This window comes from Fukomys damarensis, unplaced genomic scaffold (assembly GCF_012274545.1).
Source record: "Fukomys damarensis isolate Sample0158 unplaced genomic scaffold, DMR_v1.0_HiC HiC_scaffold_5, whole genome shotgun sequence".
NCBI lineage: Eukaryota > Metazoa > Chordata > Mammalia > Rodentia > Bathyergidae > Fukomys > Fukomys damarensis.
Genome location: NW_022900917.1, coordinates 17,341,322 through 17,361,218, shown reverse-complemented (window position 1 = coordinate 17,361,218; position 19,897 = coordinate 17,341,322). Strand labels below are relative to the sequence as shown.

Genomic DNA, 19,897 nt, shown 5'->3' with positions numbered 1-19,897 from the left:
TTGCTTCCCCTCAGATTTTAGGCCAGATGGCTCTTTTTTCCCAGGCTAAAACAGATTCATGTGAACCTCTGTTGTAAGAACACTCGGGCTCTTGCTGGTAGAAAATAAATGTCCTCCCTTTTCCTTCTTTAGAACTGCACCCATGTTACTTTCCAGGTGTGTCCTTCCCAAATTCTGCTGACAGGGGCATAAATAGGAGTTATTAGACATTGGAGATGATTCTGGGGTGAATCTCTCTAGTTTTCCAACCAAATTAGTGCAGAAACTGTCGCGAGCACCGATTTGCGTTTCGGGATCACAGGTCAGCGCATCAATGATTGTCAATTCGGTTTCGTTTTCATAAATGCTTTTACTTTCATTAACAATACAGAAACAAGCCCACACAAAGGATACAACTACAATTGCCAGCGCAATATAGAAATAATGCCAGCCCATAATATCTCTAGGCAAATCATAAGTCCTAGCATGCTGTAGGTGAGGGCATACGACCTGGTGGGTGTAGTCTGGTCCTCGGCTTCGCAGGGTCGAGCCGCGACTTCGATGTCAATGACGGTCTCGAGGTGATTTCGTTCTCTCGTCTCAGAAACCAGGATCCTCGGCTCAGCAGTCAGGATCTGGAACAGAGTGTCTGCGTCTCGGGCAGAGCTTCAGCAGGTCATCTTGACGGGGTCGTCAAGTGACGACATCTGTCTGTAGTCTTCTCCTTTTATACCTTAAATCATCTCTAATCTAATACATCCATATGTTCTATCTAAGTTAACTCCTCAACACTCTCCATTACCTCACTTCAAACTCTTAATCGTATGTCACAGCAATCACGTGTCACAGCAAATGGTCGGGGGGAATTCCACACATGTCACAGCAAACTCTTATCTGTCCTAACACTCAGCTCCCAGGCTGTCAGCTGTCAAGCTGTCAGCTGTCAAGTTTCAGTCAGTTTCACTCTAGTTTTATTTTGCTTAATTCTGCTTTTTGTGGGGTCACAAAGTCCTATGTTTTACATGTTCACTACAAGAAACCTTGGAGTGAATGTGGGCCAGAGGGCTGCAGGCTCTCAGTGCAGGATGCCTTTGTTGCCAAATGATTTTTTTTTTCCACACTGCCCTTAGGCCATGAAAATAAATTCCCAACTGTTACTAAGTGGCTGCATCTAGATGCTTAATGGTGGCAGTTGGTGTGGTGTGTGGAAGTGTTGTTGTGACTTGTTGGAAGTTAGGGCTCCCTGGGAAGGCGGCACTGTTGCCAAGGGAGATGTGGTGTCCTTGTGGGGGAACCCCGTCAGAGTCCCAGGGTGCTGTGTTATGTAACCCCACGTTCTCTCCTGCTGCTATCACATGTGGCCTTAAGAGGAAAGGCCCATGAAGACAAACATCTAGGCTGGAGAAGGCAGGCTTCTTTCATATTAAATTCCTATCAGATTGAGGTTTTGAAAACTTTTCATCAGCTTGCTGCTATCACATGTGGCCTTAAGAGGAAAGGCCCATGAAGACAAACATCTAGGCTGGAGAAGCAGGCTTCTTTCATATTAAATTCCTATCAGATTGAGGTTTTGAAAACTTTTCATCAGTACAACCTTGCTTTGCTGAAACTAAGACTTGAGCAGTGGCAGTGCCCAGTATTTTATTAATCTGAAAGCTGGGAACCTCATTCCTGTGAAATTGGGGCACTTGAAAAATTAGTGAGATTAATATTTAGCCAAAATGGTATCTGAAATTTTGATTCCAGATAAAAAAATTAGTCTTGGATGGCATAGGAAAATTCCTAACTGTTCTGGGAGAAGTAGGGAAAACCTAAACTTTATGGAGTCTGTCATGCAATGTCATGTTGTAGGGCTAATCCAGATGAATATTAAGTGCCAGTTTATTGTTTTGAGTTTTAGAAGTATTCCTGTAGAGGGCTTTGTTTTAGGTCTGAGTGCTTGAAACTCACAGTTAAGAATATCCCTGGGGGGTGAAGGCCTCATGCTGCTGTAGTTTCCCAGTAGTTTCATTGTTTTCCGGAGATTTAAGATGACCTTGGGCCATCAAGAAGCCACAAAACATGACAGTGATAGACTAGAAAGGTTCAGGGGGGCATTTCTAGGGATCTCATTGACTTTCAAATATTCTGCACAAAAGTTCCCACCTTTTTTTTTTTTCCTTTCAGGTGCTTAAAAACAAGGTTCTTTACTTCCTGGTATAAAGTAGTTGTGGTTAGAAACAAATTCTTGATGGGGTGGCAGGAGTTTTGTGAACTTTTGCCAAACCACAGAGGGGCGGAAGAGGAGGGGAGGAAGTCATTTGTAGCAGGGGAGCCCTTGGTTGGGCCTCAGAAGCCTCTTGCAGGCCGGAGAACTGACTGCTGCACAGGGCAGTGGCCGCTGTCTCCTCTCAGGTTCTTCCTGGAGGCCTTGCGTGCCTTTCCAGATGGCTGCAGGGGCCTTTGCCTGAAGCAAGTTACAGGCTGTTTCCTGGGATGAATTTTAGATTCATGGACCTGAAAAGTACCAGGATCCAACTTTCCACGTTGTGATCTGCCTGAGGGAACCTCCCACGGTCTTGGAGGAGAGGGAGAAGGAAGAAAAATCTCCAAGTCCCAGAGGGAAGAGAGAAAACTGCAGAGGGTGAGACCCTCGCCTGTGATTCATTGGCTTTGGTGTTTCTAACCTGTTAATTCTGTGACATAAAAAGGAAGACCTTATTTATAACATCTCATATTTAGGTATCTGTTTTCCCTTGTAACTTAATAGCTTATGTCACCTCTCTGAGTGTTTTCTTCCTTTGAATGTAAAAGAGCAAGAGAAGTGTGGAGGTTTGATACCGACTTGGTAAAGACCCACTGAGCTAAGAGATCACAGGTTGGGAGAGGCAGAGACCATTGGAGGGTAGTTTGGTTTACAGGAGCTGGCATGACATGGCCCTTGAGGAGCTCTCCTGAGTGCAACTGTAGTGCCTTTGATGCCCTCGACTGTGTGCCCACAGTGTCACCTTGCTGTGGGGTGGATGGGTCCAGGGACATGTTTCTTACCTTCCAGGCTTTGAAGCAGTTTTTCTCCAGAAACTGCGTAGGGGCTGCAATCCCCAGAGTCTGAGTGCTTTAGAGAGGTTAGCTCTCTGTCCTAAGTCAGTCCTTTAGTTAACTACAGTGAAATAGTTGTGTTGATTAACTTTTTTTGTTGTTCTTTGAGATAGGGTCTTGGCCGGGGATTTAGCTCAGTGGTGCTTGCTGCCTGCCTTGCAAGCACAAGGTTCCAAGTTCTTTCCCTGGTACAAACAAACCAACCAACCAACCAACCAGAGATGGGGTCTTGTTATGTAGTCCAGGCTGGCCTTGAACTTGGATCAATCCTCCTGACCTCTGCCTCCCCAGTGCTGGGATTACAGGTGTGCACAGGTGTGCGTCACCATGCCCAGCTTCGGTGATGAACTTAGAAGTAGAGGTTTCCTTTTTGGCTCATGGCTTTGGAGTGGGCCTGCTTCCTGGGGCCCCAGGTGGGCATAGCAGGTGGCACCAGGGAGTGCTCGTTGGAGCAGAGCCACTTTTCTCACGACCAAGAAGGGGAAGGGGCTGGGGTCCTGCAGTCCCCTTTAGGATCCCCCACTAAGCCCCACTTGTTGAGTGTCCCACCCACCACCTCCCAGTAGTGCCCCTGAGTGATAAGTCCTTGGTCACATGGCACTTAGGGCAACGCTTGGCCAAATCATAATGCCCTACTGATCTGTTACCAAAAGCGGAACTTGAGATCCACAGCCCGGGAGGAGCGGGAGGTGATTTCCATCTCAGCAGCTCGCCCTGGGCTGTTCTTGCTCGCCGCCTCCTTCCTGGATTGCTGTCTAGCTGAACTGAGGCCAGGCACCCTGCCCATGAGCAATGCTTGTTCGTTCTCACTCCTGCCAAGTGCTGGGACTTTTTGTTGTGCTTTGGATTTTATTTGTTTGCTGGTTTTTGCTTTTTAGCACAGTGGAAAGGAAGGTTTGGTGATTTAGGGGTTTGGGCCATAACCCTAAAAGACATAATCCCAGGCATCTAATTTGAAGTGTTGGAATCTGGAATGATTAAAATCCCCAAACAGCAAAATCCTGAAAATATAACTGCAAAAAATAATTTTAGAAATTTTTTTAGAAGATGCTTATTTACATTGTTAAATGGAGATTTATTTGAGAAATGTTACGAAAATGTGTCCACACTTCATAGACCACTTTGCACAAGAAAATAGGCAATAGCATTTTAGCATTTACTTAGCATTTTAGCAAGAACACTCAGTATACCAATCAGTTACACAGGCACAGCGCATGCAGTTCCGAACTGTATTTGTCAGGGTGAAGTCTAGCACTGAGTGTGTAAATGTGCATCGTTACCGTTGGTAGTGATGTGCACACAGCGTTGTAACCACAGTGACCTGAAATGCTGTGACAGGCAACTCAAGTCCTTTGATGAGGTCTGTGGGTCACCGCAGCACGTGCAGTCCCCTTGGCAAGGAGCGGAGATGTCTAGAAAGTTTATCTTCTCAATGCGATGGACATCCCTCTGTCTGTTGAGGGAGTCTCAGCGTTTAACACTAAAAACTTACACAGTCAGCCCTGTGATAATAACACACTTTCACAGAATCAGATTTGCAAAAAGAGTGAAACAGATTTGAACACACTTTATATCTCCAAAATCAGAAATGATGTAAAGATGAAATACATACATAGCATATTAAATGGCACATGGTGATGTGACCATTTAAAATAGTGGAGGGAAAAAGAAAAAGAAATTTTGACGTGGAAACGTTACCAGGACAGAGTGTGGGTAATTCCATAGGCACTGGCCAACTTTGATGATCATAGCCATTGTTGTGAAGTCTGCATCACGTTACACGGTTGCTTTTTTTCTTGTAGAGACTGGCTTTCTTCAGATAACAGCACATTCATGTTAATTTTCGATAGGGTGCTACTGAGTATTCACTCAAGCCAGCATGATGCACCCCATCTGTGTTCAGCCAGAAACTCGCTAATCTTTTTCTCAAGGTTGGACTTTCTACCCATCTTATACAACTTTTCCTTTTTTCTATAGGAGTTAATGTTTTTTTTTTTTTTTTTTTTTTTTGTACTGAACATTGAACTCAGGACCTTGTGCTTGTGTGTTTTTTTGTTTTTGGGGTTTTTTTTTTTTTTGGTACCGGGGATCAAACTCAGGTCCTTATGCTTATGAGGCAGGCAGCAGAACCACTGAGCTAAATCCCCCGCCCAAGAGGATTGTGAATTCACTTTCTTCTGGACACCTTAGTGACTCAGAGTCCCTGTTTTCTGAATAAGAAAAATCAGAAAAGGATTGGGGATGTATGTCGGAGAAAAATCTCTGCGTTTAATCCCCAGCACCCCCCAAAAATTTGCATATCCATTTTGTAAAATGCCTGTGTTGTCATTAAAATTATTGTGGGCATATCAAGAAGAAAAGCTTACAATATTTTAAAGTACAGAATATAGAAATTTGTATTGTGATTACAGATACGGAGAAGTGGGTTGTAGACACCAGTTGAGCTATAACAGAAAACTAAACAATCGATTTGTTGAGTACTGGAGAAAGAGCTATTTCTCTTTTCCCGTGAATGTGGAGGAGGGAGGCAGGGAAGCATTGGAGTGGGGACCGGAAAAGTGGGGACCTGAGGTTCCCAGCAGCTCTCTCCTCACCTAGCCCAAAAGGGAGTGTGCATCGTGCAGGAGATGCGTACACTAGGTGGCGCTGCATATTCAGGCTTGGGGGACATGGAAGAAGCAGCCTCTGAAATGTCTGTGACAGGGTTGTTATGGTGATGGCTCAATGCTTTCTGTTTTCTCAGTACTTGAATATATAACGTTTATATAAATACTTTAATGTACAGAGCCTTTTTTTTCTTTTATTGAGATTATTGGTACATTTCAGGTATACAGCACAATTACATTCATCATTGGGATCTTGTGCCTTTACAAGACAGGTCTTTGTTTCATTTTTTCCCCTTGTCCCTGCCCTCCCTTCACCCCCTCCTCCTCTCCCCATCTACAAGCACTTTATTTCCATCTTTCTTTATCTCACATTTTTTTCTTTTCCCTTATTACCCTTCCCCTACCCATCCCACCTTCTCTGCACCTTTAGCCCCTTTCTTCCCATTTCACCATGTCAATAATCTTATTAGGATCTTATGTATTATTGCAGTTTATTCACACCAGAGATTGTTTGATTTCTTGATAGCAGCCATTCTTTGTGGGGTGAGGTGGAATCTCAGTGCTGTTTTCATCTGCATCTCTCAAATGACCAGTGATGTAGAACATTTTTTCATATATTTACTTGCTGCTTTTACTTCTTTGTCTGAGAAATGTCTGTTCATTTCAGATGGCTATTTTTGAATTGGGTCTTTATATTTGGGGGGGCTGATTGTTTTGAGTTCTTTATATATTCTAGATAATCGTCCTTTGTCTGAGGAGCAGCTGGTAAAATTTTTTCCCACATTGTAGGCTGTCTTTTAGTTCTCTTGATGGTTTCTTTTGCAGTGCTGAAACTTTTTAATAAGATGAGATCCCAGTTGTTGATTCTTTCTGTTAGTTCCCGTGCTACTGAGGATTTGTTCATAAAGTCTTTTTCTATGCCAGTGTCTTCAAGAGTTCTGCCTAACTTATCTTCCAGTGAGTTTAGTGTTTCTGTTTTAATATTTAGATCTTTAATCCACTTGGATTTTAATTTAGTGCATGGAGAAAGATAAGGGTCCAGTTTTAATCTTTGGCAGGTTGAGATCCAGTTTTTCCAACACCATTTATTGAAGAGGCTATCTTTCCTCCAGTGGGGATGATCAGCTCCTTTGTCAAAGATGATGTAGCTGAGTACATCTGGATTTGTTTTTGTGTCTTCCAGTCTGTTCCACTGATCCTCAGATCTGTTTCTTTGCCAGTACCATGCTGTTTTTATCATAGTGGCTTTGTAGTATAGTTTCAGATTTTGAATTGTTATACCCGCTGCCATGTGTCTGTTGCCTAGGATGGCTTTTGCTATTCTAGGTCTCTTCTGGTTCCAAATGAATTTTTGGATTCTTTTTTCTAGTTCTGTGAAATAAAGTGTTGGAATTTCAATTGGCATTGCACTGAGTCTGTATAGTAGTTTTGGTAGTATGGCCATTTTCACTATGTTGATTCTTCCTACCCAGGAGCAGGGGATATCTTTCCACTTGCTTATATCCTCTTCGATTTCTTTTTTCAGAGTGCTGTAGTTTTCAGTGTAGAGGTCTTTTGCTTCATTTTTTAGATTGACTCCTAGATACTTCATTTTTTTGGGATGCTATTGTGAAGGGAATTGTTTCCCTAATTTTTCTCTCAGTGAGTCTGCTAATTTGCATACAAGAAGGCTATTGATTTTTGGGTGTTGACCTTGTATCCAGCTACTCTGCTGAAAGTGTCAATTAAGTCTGGAAGTCTTTTGGTAGAGTTTTTTGGGTCTTCAATGTAGAGTATCATATCGTCAGCAAATAATGACAATTTAACTTCTTCCTTTCCTATCTTTATTGCTTTAATTTCTTTCTCTTGTCTAATTGCTGTGGCTAATGTTTCCAGAACCGTATTGAAGAGGAGTGGTGATAGTGGGCATCCTTGTCTTGTTCCTGATATATGCAGAGCCATTTTATTCTTCAGTCTTGGCTGCCAAATTATTTTCGCCTTCTTTGCCTTAATATCTCGTCAGTGAGAACTTGTGGATCCAATTTGAAAGCTTTGAAGTACAAATACTATGGTATGAATATAACTGAGGAAAATGTGTGTAGCTTCTTTGCCGAGAGAAAAAGGTGGTCATGGCATCTTTGTGTAATACCAGGTGGGGGTAGCTTAGAGTGCAGTGAATTGAGGATAAAGTCAGCTTCTATCTCATGCCTTTGTCCTTTACAACAGGTGGTAGGAAATCTCTTTAGAATTCCTGCATCATTTTTTTCTGTTCTCCCTGTCTCCTGGATTCACTAACACATGATGCCCTGAGTATAGCACCATTGATTTCTTTATTTTTTTAATGAATTCTGCTTTTATTTATTTTTATTTTTATTTATTTATTTTTTAGCACCATTGATTTCAACCAGACTGGGAAGTAAAGCTTGAAGCTCTCGGCTCCACTTCATCCTTGGCGGGAGGACTGGATTAATCATCTGTAAAAATGCCCCACAGTGGGGTCTGGAGAGAAGGCAGGGCAGTGCACCAGGGGAGAGGAACCCCTGCCCTGCCGGCACAGTCATTCCTCCCCCTGGCGACTGTCTCCGGCCTCATATCCTCTGTGATAAGCAGTTGACACTCACGTCAAACTAAGTCCTGTGGGGCGGGTGTCGTGGGGACCCTCATTCTTTAGCCAAGGCAGACAGAAGGGTCGTGTGAACTGCTGTGATGAGGACACTGGAAGCAGCCCCGCCCCGCCCCTTACACAGGTGTAAGGTGTGAGCTTCTGCCTCTTGTCCACCTCGGTGGTTCTGCTTGCAGCATGGCGGTTATTTGAACCTGTGGGGTTGCAGTTAGAATCTGAGTTTGCTGCGCTTGCTGTAGATGGGAGTGGGCTCCGGGCTGTCCCTCCAGTGAGGCCAGCCTGGCCGCCTGCATCCCGTCCTGGGGCAGGAGTTGCAGCTTCATACTGCACGTTGCTGTCTTCCTCTTGTGAAGCCGCTGTGAGAGGTTCTTCCTGCTGTGTTGTTATAAGTGGCTGGAGCTAAGGACCGAGCCACCATTTATCGTGATGTTTTCTCATTTTTCCACATTTTTGGGGGTGATTCACAAAACAAGCCCTGAGTTGGCCCACAGGCAAGACTGGGTTATAGGAGGTTCCAGTTTCCTTTGCTGTGGGCAAGGCTAGTGGGAGCCTGCCTGGGGTCTCAGCCCTCTCTAAACCCTACCCACTCCCCCATGCAGTTACTGCGTGAACCTTTGCAGGCTCCTTGGTCTTAGGACACTGGGGACAGGCACACTTTCCTCCTCTAGTGGCTCCTCCTCCCAGGGCCAGAGCATCTTCAGCTCTCCGCTGGCCACCTGGCCTGTCAGCACTCAGTGCCCGTGTGAACAACGCCTTGTTCACGCGTTTTGCAGGAAAAAGTCCGAGTCAAGTTCGTCTCCCTTCTCTTGCTGAGTTATCTTTGTTGAGATTGGCAGAAGAGGAGGGAGGGGCTGGCATGGTGGGCTGGGAAATCGAAGCTGTAGGGAGACGAATGCAGTGCCTTGCTCCTTGCTCCTTGCTCCTGAGCGAAAGGAACCAGTCCCGGCTTCTCAGCCAGACCTGAGAGCACTAGAGGGTGTGTGACGCCCGCCCGCGCTGCATTTTCCTTCCCTTGCCCAGCGCTCCTGCGGAGCCTTCCGGGCTGCACCGCACTCCCCAGCCGGCAGCTCTGACCTTGCAGGACGAGCTCAGTCCAGCAGATGGCGCATGCACGGGGCCTGTGGCTGTGGAGCCACCATCCCGGGAAGCCGCTGGCCTTTGGGAGACTCCGGGTGTCAGGTGGCCACGCTGCACGAGGCTCCTCCCCTCGCTAGGAGCCATGGTCTCAGAATCCTTCAGTGTTGTTGCTCAGCTGCCTACTCGCGTCAGTGTGTGTAGCCGTCGGAGCTGAGAGAGGGAGAAGAACTTTCCTAATCCGTGTGTACAGAATGTCAGTGTCTTCGGAAAGGAGTTGAGCTGTGTGGGTACAGAGCCCTGCAAATACAAAACTGCCGTCTTAGACTCAGCGCCACGCGTCCAGACCTGTGCGGCCGCCTGTGGCCCCGTGAGTGGGAGCTGTCATGAGCCTGCCTTACACATAAGGAGGCTGAGCTTCCTGTAGAGTAAGGAGCATGGAAATCGGCCGGCCTGAGCCAGATCCTGGGCTGATGAGGGGTGCGAAGCATGTGATGTGGGACAGGGGAGTGGCTCCTGTGCCCTGGCACACTTGTTTCCTGAGGCCTTGAACAGCATCTCTAGTTCTCTAGTCACGTGGAGGTTTACAACTTTTCAAACAACCCTGTACCCCCATTGCTTCACTGAGTGTCTGTGGTGCGTGGGCCCTTTCCCCGCCTCCTGTCTTCTTGGGTGCGTGGGGCTTGTGCTCTGGGCCCCTGTGGAACTCACAGTCAGCCCACCCCTCACCCGGAGAACGGTCAGAACGCCTTCCCAGCAAGCCAGATGCACAGGCACAGACTGGCCTGCAGTATCTGGGGACCCACAGGCTCCTTGCCATCTGTGGGTCCCCAAGAACCAGCGGAGTAGCATCAGTGCATCTTTTAACATCTTGCATGATCTTTGTGAATGTCTAAACACAGCTGTGTCATTTATAAATAATACCTTTGGGGATGTAAGCCTAGTTACAGTAGAATTCTAAATTAGCCTTTAGTGGCTAAAACATCACTGTAAGAATCCAATTCTAACCCTAGCACCTAAACGTTTCCTATTTTTTTAATTTTTTTAAAATTTTTATTTTATTTTATTTTATTTATTTTTTGGCGACAGGGTCTCCCTGTGTAGCCCAGGCTGGCCTCTCGAATTCACATTGATCCTCCTGCCCCAGCTGAGTGCTGGGATCACAGGTGTGTACCACCGTGCCCGATGACATTTTCTGCTTTTACCAGTAAATGTCGTGCAGTTGTGAGCTGCATAAGTGTTTCAGTCTGCAGTGACCTGCACGAGTGATGGTGGCCCCTAGGGCCAGGCTGCCTGTGTGATGTGGCCATGGAGTTCTGTGGATTCATGCTGTAATGTTCACCAGGGATGGGACCACGTGGTGCTGTGTTACAAGTGGAGCATGGCATGGCTGAAATTCTTTCCTTTGAGTATTTCTTCCTTAATATTTGATGGAGGGAATTGGTTTCCCTTCGAGTTTTTTGTTTGTTTGTTTTTTTCTTTTGGTTTTTTTGAGACAGGGTCTCACTATGTAGTTGAGACTGACCTGGAACTCACTATGTAGCCCAGGCTGGTCTCAAACTCAGCAATCCTCCTGCCTCAGCCTCCTGAGTGCTGGGATTACAGGCATCAGCCACCATGCCTGGCGCCCCTTCGAGTTTTAATGACTTGAGAATTTATACTCCAAATAGAATCAACTCTACTTTTTTTCTGGTACTGGGGGGTTGAACTTTGGGCCTGTGCACTGAGCTACTTTCCTGCCCTTTTTAAGTCTCTTTTTTTTTTTTTTTTTTTTTTTTTTTCAATTTGGAGATGGCGTCTTGCCAATTTGCTGAGGGTAGGCTTGAACTTTAGATGCTCCTGCCTCAGCCTCCCGGAGTGCTGAGATTACAGCTCTGTGCCACATTGGGCTCAGGGTCTGGGTCTTGTTGGCAGTGTCCCCAGGCCTGGTTGGGAGTAGATACAGCAGCAGCAGCACCTCCTAACACCAGGCCACCCCAACAGTTTCCGGAGCTGGTGGCCCTCTCCAAGATGGACACCTTGCAGCAGCCAGCGCAACCTGCGGATGTTCTGGACACCCTCACCTTGAGCTGCTCACTGCACGGCTCTGGCCTGGTTCTGATGGGCAGTGGGTTCCAGCCACATCCTCTCAACAGCTCCCCATTCTCTAATCCCTTGCTGATAATCACTAAACTTCCTTCATTCGTATTGTTGTGTGACTTCTGACTTGTAGTTGGCTCAGCTCTCCTCCCCACCGACCAGACCAGACAGGGCGGTGGTGGTTGTTCTTTGCTTGTTTTTTGATATTGAGAGGATTGGTATTGTTTTAATTCCAGTTTGTGGCTCTTACTAAGTTGCCCAGGCTGGCCTCGAACTTGCCATCCTCCTGTCTCAGACTCCCAGTAGCTGGGATAGCAGACATGCACTGCCATGCTTGGCAAGGTTCTTCGGGACCAGCCTTAGTGCTGCCCCACTTGTTTACACTTTGTGAGCCCCTACATTGGCAGGCACTGTAGGCCTCCCTCTGTGAAGTAAAATGGCTTCAATCCTAGCAGTGCTCCAAGACTGGAGGAAGAGGCGCAGGCAGGTAGTGAAGTGTGCTGAGATAGAGGGTCCAGGAGTGCTGCGCGCGCGCGCGTGCGTGCGTGCGTGCGTGCGTGTGTGTGCGTGTGTGTGTGTGTGTGTGTGTGTGTGTGAGTGATGTACATGGGAGGTTTTAGTGTTGCTGCTCTAGGAGGGTAAGGACAGGCCAAAAGTAAAAATTGATGGAGTTGATAGACTCACAACTTTTAAGTCTACATGATGTTTGTAATGGAAAACATGACATAGTGTGGTTTTGTTTTCTCTGTTAATGTTCTCTTTCTACACGGCACCTGAAGTAGATAAGGTTTTATTTGATCTTCTCCCTCAGAATTCTTCAGTGGTGGAGATAATGATCTTTCCTCTCCACAGTTCCTTTCACAGGCAGCTGTGCAATAAATGTTAGTTGACGGTACAGGTTGATCCCATCGCACTGCTGATGAAGTGCCAAGAAGGCCAGCATCAGCCTGCAACAGTGACAGTTCATAAACAGCTGCAAGTGATTGCTTTGTACTTGAGATGTAAACATGGAGGTTATAGATCAGCGTGGTGCCCCTGGTTTGCTCCTGTCCTGCCATTTCCTAATTCAGGTGTGCAGCCCCCTGGTCTTCAGACCTGCTGGAGTATTTACCCAAGACTGTGCTGCTGAAATGTGGCTGAGCTGGGCTCTGGACACCACACGGGCCTCACCGAGAGTGGCACCTTAGACAATTGAGACCCTTCCTGTTGGTGTGCACAATCCCTTAGCAGCCTTCTCTCCTTACTCCTGCACACATAGCCCTGTGTCGTGCAGGACCATGGAGGAAGAGGCAGGAGCACAAATGTATTCCCGTGGTGCAACACTGAACATGGTACCTATACGGGCAGTGTTCCCTGGAGTAAAAGTGCAATTAATGTGTGTCCACTTTTATTTATTTTTTGTTTGTTTGGGTTTTTTTGAGATAGGGTCTCACTTATGTAGTTAAGATTGACCTGGAACTCACTATGTAGTCCAGGCTGGTCTTGAACTCACAGCGATCCTCTTGCCTCAGCCTCCCAAGTGCTGGGATTACAGATGTGCGCCATCACACCCGTCCCGTGTGTCCGCTTTTAAAGACCGTGTCTTCTTCTTTTCTTCTCAGGTGCTGTTGCCTCCATATGATGATGCCACTGTGACTGGCACTGCCAAGGAGCCGCCACCACCCTACGTGTCAGCCTGAGCCCAAGGGGTCATCCTGGAGCAGCGGCTGCTTCATAGATATCAAGCAATAGTTCCGAATGTCTCTGAGATGAGCTCTTGGAGCTCAGCTGTTGTCTAATTGCCACAGTTTACAGTTTAGATTTCACTGGAGGCCCTCTGTAGTTCATGCATACGCTTTAGCTAGAGTGCTGTGTAGCTGAGCTGTAGGATTTGTAGGGGTGGGAGTGGGGTTAATGGGCTCCCTTAGTCTTTCCCAAAAAACATAGATGGACCTTGAATTCCCGAAGTCTGATTTTGTACCTGCTCATCCCTGAAGTTGGGCAATTAATCACACTTTTTCTGTGTTTTCTTTGTCACTTTTGAAAGTATAAAATAAAAATCAAAATGGGTAATACTTTTCTAGAAACATTCTGGTGTATAGAACGAACCCTGAGGAACATCAGTTGTGCAATCATTGCTGTAAGTGGGTAAATGGGAGTCTGTGTATATGTCACAAGAATTTCCTTTCTATTTGTTCTGATTTAAATTCAGTGGCAGTGTTAATTTGCCTGTCGGATTTTCTCAGTGGAGACTGGAAGGCAGTCCCAGGCCATGAGAGAACAGAAGTCCTTCCTGGGGGTGGGGGTGCCTCTCTGTGTATGATTTATTTGGCACTGTAGGGGACCTGGTACTTCTGGTGTCCCCTGCTCTAATCCTAGAGGACACCCGTTATGTTTAAACTGTGGAAGAGGGGTTTATTTGCTTTGGAATCCTAAGGTGTCTACTAATTCCTTAACATGTCATGTTCATGACAGGGCTATGAGGTGTGCGGCTGCCAGGTGGCTTGAACCACTGGTGGTACATGCATGACTGTCCCATCAGATGGCTTATTAGTTTTATGGTGAAAAGACCAATAAAAGTGATTAGATTCATTTGTACTACCAGTGGGATGAGCTGCAGAAAACCTGAGGAGCATTGTTGCCCTTGGGGAATGCACTTATCTGGCTACCTAAGTTGCAGGGGACTCTTACATGTTCTTGTGTTTAGAAGCCAGAGCGCTCAGGCCCTCAGCAGTTCTTGGGAGCGGCAAAGGTCAGTCATATGGATTGCACATCTCTGCGGTAGGCATACAGGAAATCACAGGTCCTTGCATATTGCTCCTTGTGACTTTCCAGCTCTTCGCCTAACACTTTGGTTGGTGGGGGTCCTGGAGATCGAACTCAGGACCTTACTTACGCTTGCCAGGCAGTGCCTGGCACTTTCTGCAAATGAAAAATATAGTCACTAGGAGAGAAGCACAGACCTTTGAAGTATATGTGGGGCTCCTGGGGGAACCATGGCCGCTGAAGTTGTCCATGCTGCCCTCAGCAGCACTGGGCCCCTGCTCACCACTGCATCCCCAGGGGTCCCACGGTATGTGGTTGAGGCTGGCCCCATATCTACCTCTGTGGAGTAAGATGGTGTGTTCTGTTGTTTTTTAAGACTAGGTGTCACTGTAGTTCAGGCTGGCCTAATACTATGTATCCAAGGTTGGTCTCCCAGGCACCCTTCTGCCTCAGCCTCCTAAGTATTGAGATGATAGGTGTATGCTGCCATAGCAGGCAGCATTATTTCTTGTCTCCACTCTGTCGAGGTTGTGCTGTTTGGATTAGAATGGTCTTGAGAAACCCCTACAACACCCCAGCAAATCTGTCTCTGTTAATTCAGATACATAACCTCTTTTAAATGTATTTTAAGCTCTGTTTTGATGTCCGGCCTCTTGCTCCTATTTTATTGTCCACAGAAACAAGAAACAGTCATCTCGGTCTTCCTCATGCCTGTGTACCTCCTGGTCACTCCACTGCTGGGAGCTCTTCAGCTTTTTCACCTTGTTTAAGGTCACAATGTGGAGCCCCCTGCAGCAGCAAGTCTAGGCCTCTTGCAGAGATGGAGGGCAGGGCTGAGGTGGTCTGTGGCACAGGGTGCCAAGTGGAAGGGAGGAGGCTGAGGCCCTGTGCTCCCTTTACCTCCGCAGTGCTCTTCCCCCCAGGCCAGTGTTCTGGTCCCTGGCCTTTCTCAGCAGGTTGTCCTCAAGAATGCGAGAAACTTCCTCCTCCGCTGGCTTCCCCCACTTCCTACAGGGGATTGAACTCCTTGTGCTTGCAAGGCAGGCAGCGCCCAGCTTTTTTAAAAAAACATTCAGTTCTAGCCATAAACATTCGTTTAGTTTTGCTTGCTGAACCAAACCACCTCTCTGTCCTTTCCACCCCGTGCTCGCTACCCTCAGTTTTCAGATCTGCGGCCCTTCTCACTGAACCATCTTTGAGACTGTCCATGACATCTATTTTCTCCATGGAGGGATGGATTGTATTTGAAACATTCATCATTTGGGAAAAAAGGCCTGCTGTGCAAACTGAGCTTTTGTGATAGAGGAAAACCAGTGAGACTATAAAAACATTTCATTTCCTTTTTTCCCCTCATTTGAGATGAATTCATTTTTTGCAGCCATCCTGGAGGCTGACTTAAATCACTATGCCATGTCATGTAAGTGGCCTGAGGTCCCAGAGGGGAGAGGCAGGAGTTTGTCAAGATGCTGAGAATGGGCACCCTGGGCAGAAAGAAAGCACAGGCAAAGCCACTGAAGTTCAAGCACCCTTCCCCCAGACCTGACAAGCACCAAAAGAGTGCCCGTGGCTGCATGGGATGGGCTTTCGGCAGCCCAGATGTAGATGCTAAAAGGGAAGGGAGAGGAGGAGGCATTGTATCGAAGGCTCCACATCCGATTTGTGTTTCTGCTCACACAACTTCTTTGCTGAGCGGCGCTCTGGTGTGGAAGGCAGCCAGGTCTGCGCCCTGCCGGAGTGGACTCGAACACCAAGACCGGCAGAAGAGATGCAGACTTGGGCCCAACCCAGAAAACGTTACATGGCTGTAAAACAAAGCCCCGGCTGACTCGAGGAGGGTCCTAGCCAAACAGCTGCTGCTCGGGGATGAAGACTGGGCTTAAAGAGCAGCATGTTGTGCTCATTTTACTTCATCTAACTCATGCTTTACATTTGTAGTAAGATGGGAGCCTCTCTAGCCCAGGACAGTGTTAGCTTTCTGTCGCTGTAACATACCCGAGGGAGCTGACAGATTTATCTCTGCTCATGGTTTGTGAGGCTCCTCTCCCCAGCCGCCTGATAGGGCAGCAGCAGGGCTGCACCGCCCCTGTAAGGACAACCTCCAGTGACCTGACTGAGGACAGACACCCACCACACTGTCTGAAGGTTCTCGCCTTCCTGCAGCGCCCCCCTGTGGGCCAAGTCTTTAACATGGGCATTTAGCAGGTGTTAAAGATTCAAGTTAAAATGGCTGCACATGCTTGCTAGATGTCCAGGGTATGTTGCTGCAGTGGAGCCAAGGTATTTCAGAAGGACCCGCAGAACCAGGGAAGTTTGGCCACAATTCACCGCTTTGGGGTGGAGCCGTGGTTCTCTCACGTAAGGCTGAGACTGAGTGTGCTCTCTGCTCTCGCAGGAGCCACACACTTGGCTCAGCCTGCTCTGCCAGCTGATACCTTGGAAGTGGCATCGCGTGCACGGTCCATTCCTGGGATCTGGGCGCGGGGCATCCGGTGCAGGCCTTGTAAAGGGCAGGAAGGCATCCGCAGAACCGAGGTTCACCTTGGCCTGGGAGAGCCGCCAGCTGCAGTGAGCAGCAGTGTAGTGGGCCCTGCTGTCCGGGGCGATGTTACTCTTCACCCACCGATTTGCAGTGCTGACAGTGTATGTTTAGTTTTGTTTTGTCCCCTAATAAGTGATGAGGAAGCTGCGTCTGGCTGCACACACCTGCAATCCCAGCACTCTGGAGGCTGAGGCAGGAGGATGGCTGCATAGTGAGCCCAGGGCCAGTCTGAACTACATAGGGTAGCGCTGACTCAACAAAGCAACACATGGGAGCTGGGGATTTAGCTCATTTGTTCTGTCGCCTGCCTCGCAAGCATAAGGACCTGAGTTTGAGCCCTGGTACCAAAGGAAAAAATAGTATTCAACAAAGCAACACAAGGATAATGGCAGCTGTACTGTTTTCAGCAATCCTTCCCAGGCTTCTGTCAACCCACTGAACTCCCATTTGTTAGGGCCCGAGTAGAGCGTTGCCTGCCCTGTTGACACGAGTCTCTGGTGCTCCTGTCTTCAGACTTCCTAACTTGAGTGCAAATGGCCTCAGCTTTGTCCCTTTATTGCCTCCTATCTAACCAATACCTAGGCCTTTGGCTCTTTTTTTATGTCACCCGGTGACATTTGCCATTTACTGAGCCCTTGCAGTAGGCCAGGCTGCTGAGCACTTGGTATATATTAGCTCTACAGTTCCCAGGGGCTTCTAGGGAAAAAAATCTGCGCCAGCACCAGGCCTTACCCTGCAAACTGAACATATCTGAGTGAGCAAGTTGGAGACATCTATAAGAATTTCAGAATTCTGTGCATCTAGACTGGAAAACGCTCTGCAAATAGCACCTTTTCAGTCCTATAAAGAATTTATTCAGGCAAAAAAAAGGGTCACCTGAGATGGGTGTTTTAGAGTGGTTAATTGTCTAAGCAAGCAGCATCCTTTTGAGGAAATGAGGCAGCCTTTATACGGCACTCATTTATCTCTTTTGGGAAGAAAGTGCGTATTAAGATTTCAAATGTGGGCCAGGGATTTAGCTCAGTGGTTCCACTGCCTGCTTCTCAAGCACAAGGACCTGTGTTCGATCCCTGGGTACCAAAAACAAAAAAAAGATTTCAAGCGTCATAACTCGGCAGTATGAACAGTGATATTTGCTCATGTGAGGAGGCATGGTAGGGAGCTTGAGACCCAACTCCTCGTCTACCCCAAAAAGCCTGTATTTCTCCAGATAAAGCAGAGCAGTGGTTTCCCAGGGGGACATAGGCTTTATCCTGCCCCAGTAACGCGCTCGCTGTATTACCTGTGCCCGAGTTAACTGCCTGAAACAGCTCCATAGAAAACCTAGGCACCAGGGAACTCTGCAAACTTGTGGGTTTTAATAACAAAAAATAAAATCCTTTGGATTGCACCTTGAAAATGACTTCCTGCTAGAACCTCGCCATGAGCCACTCATCTGGGAATCATTTATGCTGTCCCACAGCGTCCCAAAGCAAGACACAGTCTGTGGCTACTGTCCCTTGTCAGTAACCCCTGTATAGGTGAGACATTCACGATGGTATATGTATGGCATTTACTGCTCAGTCAGTGCCTAGCTCATATTTAGCAAATACAAGAAACAACATTTACAAAAAAAAAAAAAAAGCACATGGGAAATGAAACCAACTGTAGTCCCACCCCCAGTGATCACAACAAAATCTTCTGAACACTCATAGGGCTTTGGCTCAGTGGTGTGAGTGCCTGCCTGGCAAATGCAAAGTTGATTCCCAGAACCAGCAAAACAACTTGGTAGAGCACGAGTTCCATAGAGCTCAAACGCTCAGAAGGCCAGGCTTAATTCCTGCAGGCAATCAAGGGAAAGGTTACTCCTCCAGCAGACACCCAGGAACCTTGCTTGGCTGGAGTAGGGTTTACTGCAAGTGCGCCTGTGAGTTTGTGTGTGTGTGTGTAAATACAACTGTAAATGGATTGATCTCTGGAGAAAGATTAAAGCACCGCTAAGAGAGTCTAGCTAATATTTAGCTTAAATTTGATATCAGAAGGAAGCTGTATTTTTATTTCTTGCTGTTCTTGTGGTGAGGTCCTTTTTTATGGCAGCTTAATTTAGTATAGCTCTGAATGAAAAATTGCTTGATGTGCCTTTCAGGAGCTTTATCTTTTCACGTTACTAGTAATGAATCATTAAACCGATAAATGACCAAAGCTAAACCCTGAGGAACCCCAAGACCTTAGATATATAAGAGGAAATTCTGAACAGCTAACATAACTCAGATATGGTAACATGTTAACAGACTTCCTGGGCACTTTGGGTTTAAATAAAATTCCAGGCAGGCTTGCCTGTAATCCCAGCATGGGGTGAGGCTGACGCAGGAGGATCACAAGTCTGAGTGCCACTTGGGCAAGTTAGTATATTGAGAGCCTTTCTCAAAATAATAAAAGGGGATAGGAATGTAGCTCAGAATCCCTGAGTTTATTCCCCAGTACTGCAAGAATGAATGCGATCCCTGTGAGACTATGCGTGATAAAAGTACATTCTTCGAATATCAGCTTCCAGTCAGTCGTCTGGAACCCTAGACATTAGCGCAACTCCTGCAGTAGGGCAGGAGGAGGTAGGCAGACTCCAGAAAAGGTGGATAAGGAGCAGGAGCAGAGGCTAAGTGGCACAAAAAGCCGTTCCTGCCTTGGCTCCTGGAGGCCTGCTGCCGGGCAAGACGGAAGGAAGAAAAGATGTCTGTTCACGGAGGAGGACTTAAAATTAAATACTTGCCTTCTGCCCATAACCCAAAATTTACTGAGATTAATTCTTGTGGTACTGGGGATTGAACCTAGGGCCTTGTACCGTTAAATCCACAGCTGCTGCACTCATCATCATCGTATTTTGAGATAAGTTTCATTAAGTCACTTAAATTGCCCAGGCTGGGCTTGAACTTGTGATCCTCCTGCCTCAGTCTCCTGGCATTCTGGGATTACAGGTGAGTGCCACCACACCTGGCTTGGAACATTTTCTTTACCCCTAAGAGAAACTACACCCAGAATCAGTTACACATTTCTTTGCAACCTTCCCAGCTCTAGGCAACCACTAATTTACTTGCTGTCTCAATGTGTTTACCTGTTCAGGATGTAGAACCAGGGCACATGTGGTCTTTTATGATTGTCATGTACTTAGCTTCTTTTCAGGGTTCACCTGTTTTGTAGCAGGTATCAGTACTTCATTCT

The 19,897-nt window shown here is 46.9% G+C and overlaps 1 protein-coding gene across 1 annotated transcript in view; it reads left to right on the top strand.

Annotated features, from left to right (window-relative positions):
• Laptm4b (lysosomal protein transmembrane 4 beta) overlaps positions 1 to 13,358 on the top strand; it is a 53,160-nt gene extending 39,802 nt beyond the window's left edge. Inside the window, exon 7 of the mRNA XM_010619577.3 lies at positions 13,020 to 13,358. Within this exon, the coding sequence (XP_010617879.1) occupies positions 13,020 to 13,097 (78 nt within the window). The 3' untranslated portion in view covers positions 13,098 to 13,358. The remainder of the gene's footprint in view (positions 1 to 13,019) is intronic.
• Positions 13,359 to 19,897: the final 6,539 nt, after the last annotated feature.